Consider the following 1,220-nt stretch of genomic DNA (forward strand, 5'->3'; position numbering starts at 1 on the left):
ACTCTCTACTTCTTGTCTTTTTTTTTAAATGTGAGAAGTAGAAGTAAAAAGTAGGCTGAAAAATAATTACTGTAGTAAAGTACAGATACCCAGAAATTCTACTTAAGTACAGTAAAGAAGTATTTGTACTTAGTTACTTTAGAACTCTGTCAAGAAGACACCCCTTCCTTTCATGGATAATGGMAGTGAAACATTACATTAACTGACAGACATCAGGTATAAAGTTAAAATAAACACAACAAAAAGGTCTCAGGACCTCTGCTGGTTTTGTTCTAAAACAGGACCTGGTTTTCCTCTAACAGACCTCTCCATCTGTCTGCTGTCTCCAGGCTCTGTCTCCCAGTGAGAAGAAGCGTTTTGAAGACATGGCCAAAGCTGACAAGGTGCGCTACAACCGGGAGATGAGGGACTACGTACCACCTAAAGGYTTCGGAAAGAGGGGCCGCAAGAGGAAAGACCCCAATGCTCCCAAAAGACCCCCGTAAGTCTGGTCCCAAACTGAAAAATAGACCCAGGAAGAAAGGTGAGTGGGTAAAACCTGTTAAAGAGACAGGAGGAAGTGTTGAACAGAGAAACTAATGGAAAAAAGGAAAATGTTTTGTGTAAGATKCAGCCAAATGTGCCAAATAAACAGATATTTTCTGTGATGAAGGGGGCGGGGCCAGTGTAACTAAAGTTGGCCAGGCCAGTCATACTCAGACCCAACGATATGAATCCAACAGGTTAGCATCTACTGCCTTTACAGGGTTAAATTATTAATATTCTTATTTATGTAGGGGTTTGTAAAGGCTAGAATTCTGAAATGGATAATTTGTGAATATTTAAATATATTATATTTAAATAAATTATTCCTCGGAGCACCACATTCTTAATTTGATCGGATATTGACCCAGGAAAGAAATGAAAAACTGTAACTTTATTGTAATCAGTCTCAGAATAAATTTACCCAAACTGATTTATGACTTCTTGTCTTATCAGAACCAGAATATCTTCATCAAGACACAAAAATGAGATTAGCTTATGTTGGCACGTTCCCCACAGGCCATTTATTTACAGATTAAATGTATTTACAACTATGGCAAGTAATGAATGAGTAATGACATGTTTGAACCAGGTAAACTGAGAGAGTTTGTTATCACGAGTGAATGAACAAACAGGCAGACAAATAACAAACACACATGTAAACAAAAATAAACACTGAGAAGTGAGTTTGAGGCTCT

At 37.7% G+C, this 1,220-nt stretch overlaps 1 protein-coding gene across 1 annotated transcript in view; it reads left to right on the top strand.

The window, feature by feature from the left end:
* Positions 1 to 327: 327 nt before the first annotated feature.
* LOC106511128 (high mobility group protein B1) overlaps positions 328 to 1,220 on the top strand; it is a gene marked incomplete at its 5' end in the record, with an annotated part of 17,439 nt that continues 16,546 nt past the window's right edge. Inside the window, 1 exon segment of the mRNA XM_013999873.1 lies at positions 328 to 481. Coding sequence (XP_013855327.1) covers positions 328 to 481 — 154 coding nt within the window.

The sequence above is a fragment of the Austrofundulus limnaeus genome, unplaced genomic scaffold, assembly GCF_001266775.1.
Source record: "Austrofundulus limnaeus strain Quisiro unplaced genomic scaffold, Austrofundulus_limnaeus-1.0 Scaffold2530, whole genome shotgun sequence".
Classification (NCBI taxonomy): Eukaryota; Metazoa; Chordata; class Actinopteri; order Cyprinodontiformes; family Rivulidae; genus Austrofundulus; species Austrofundulus limnaeus.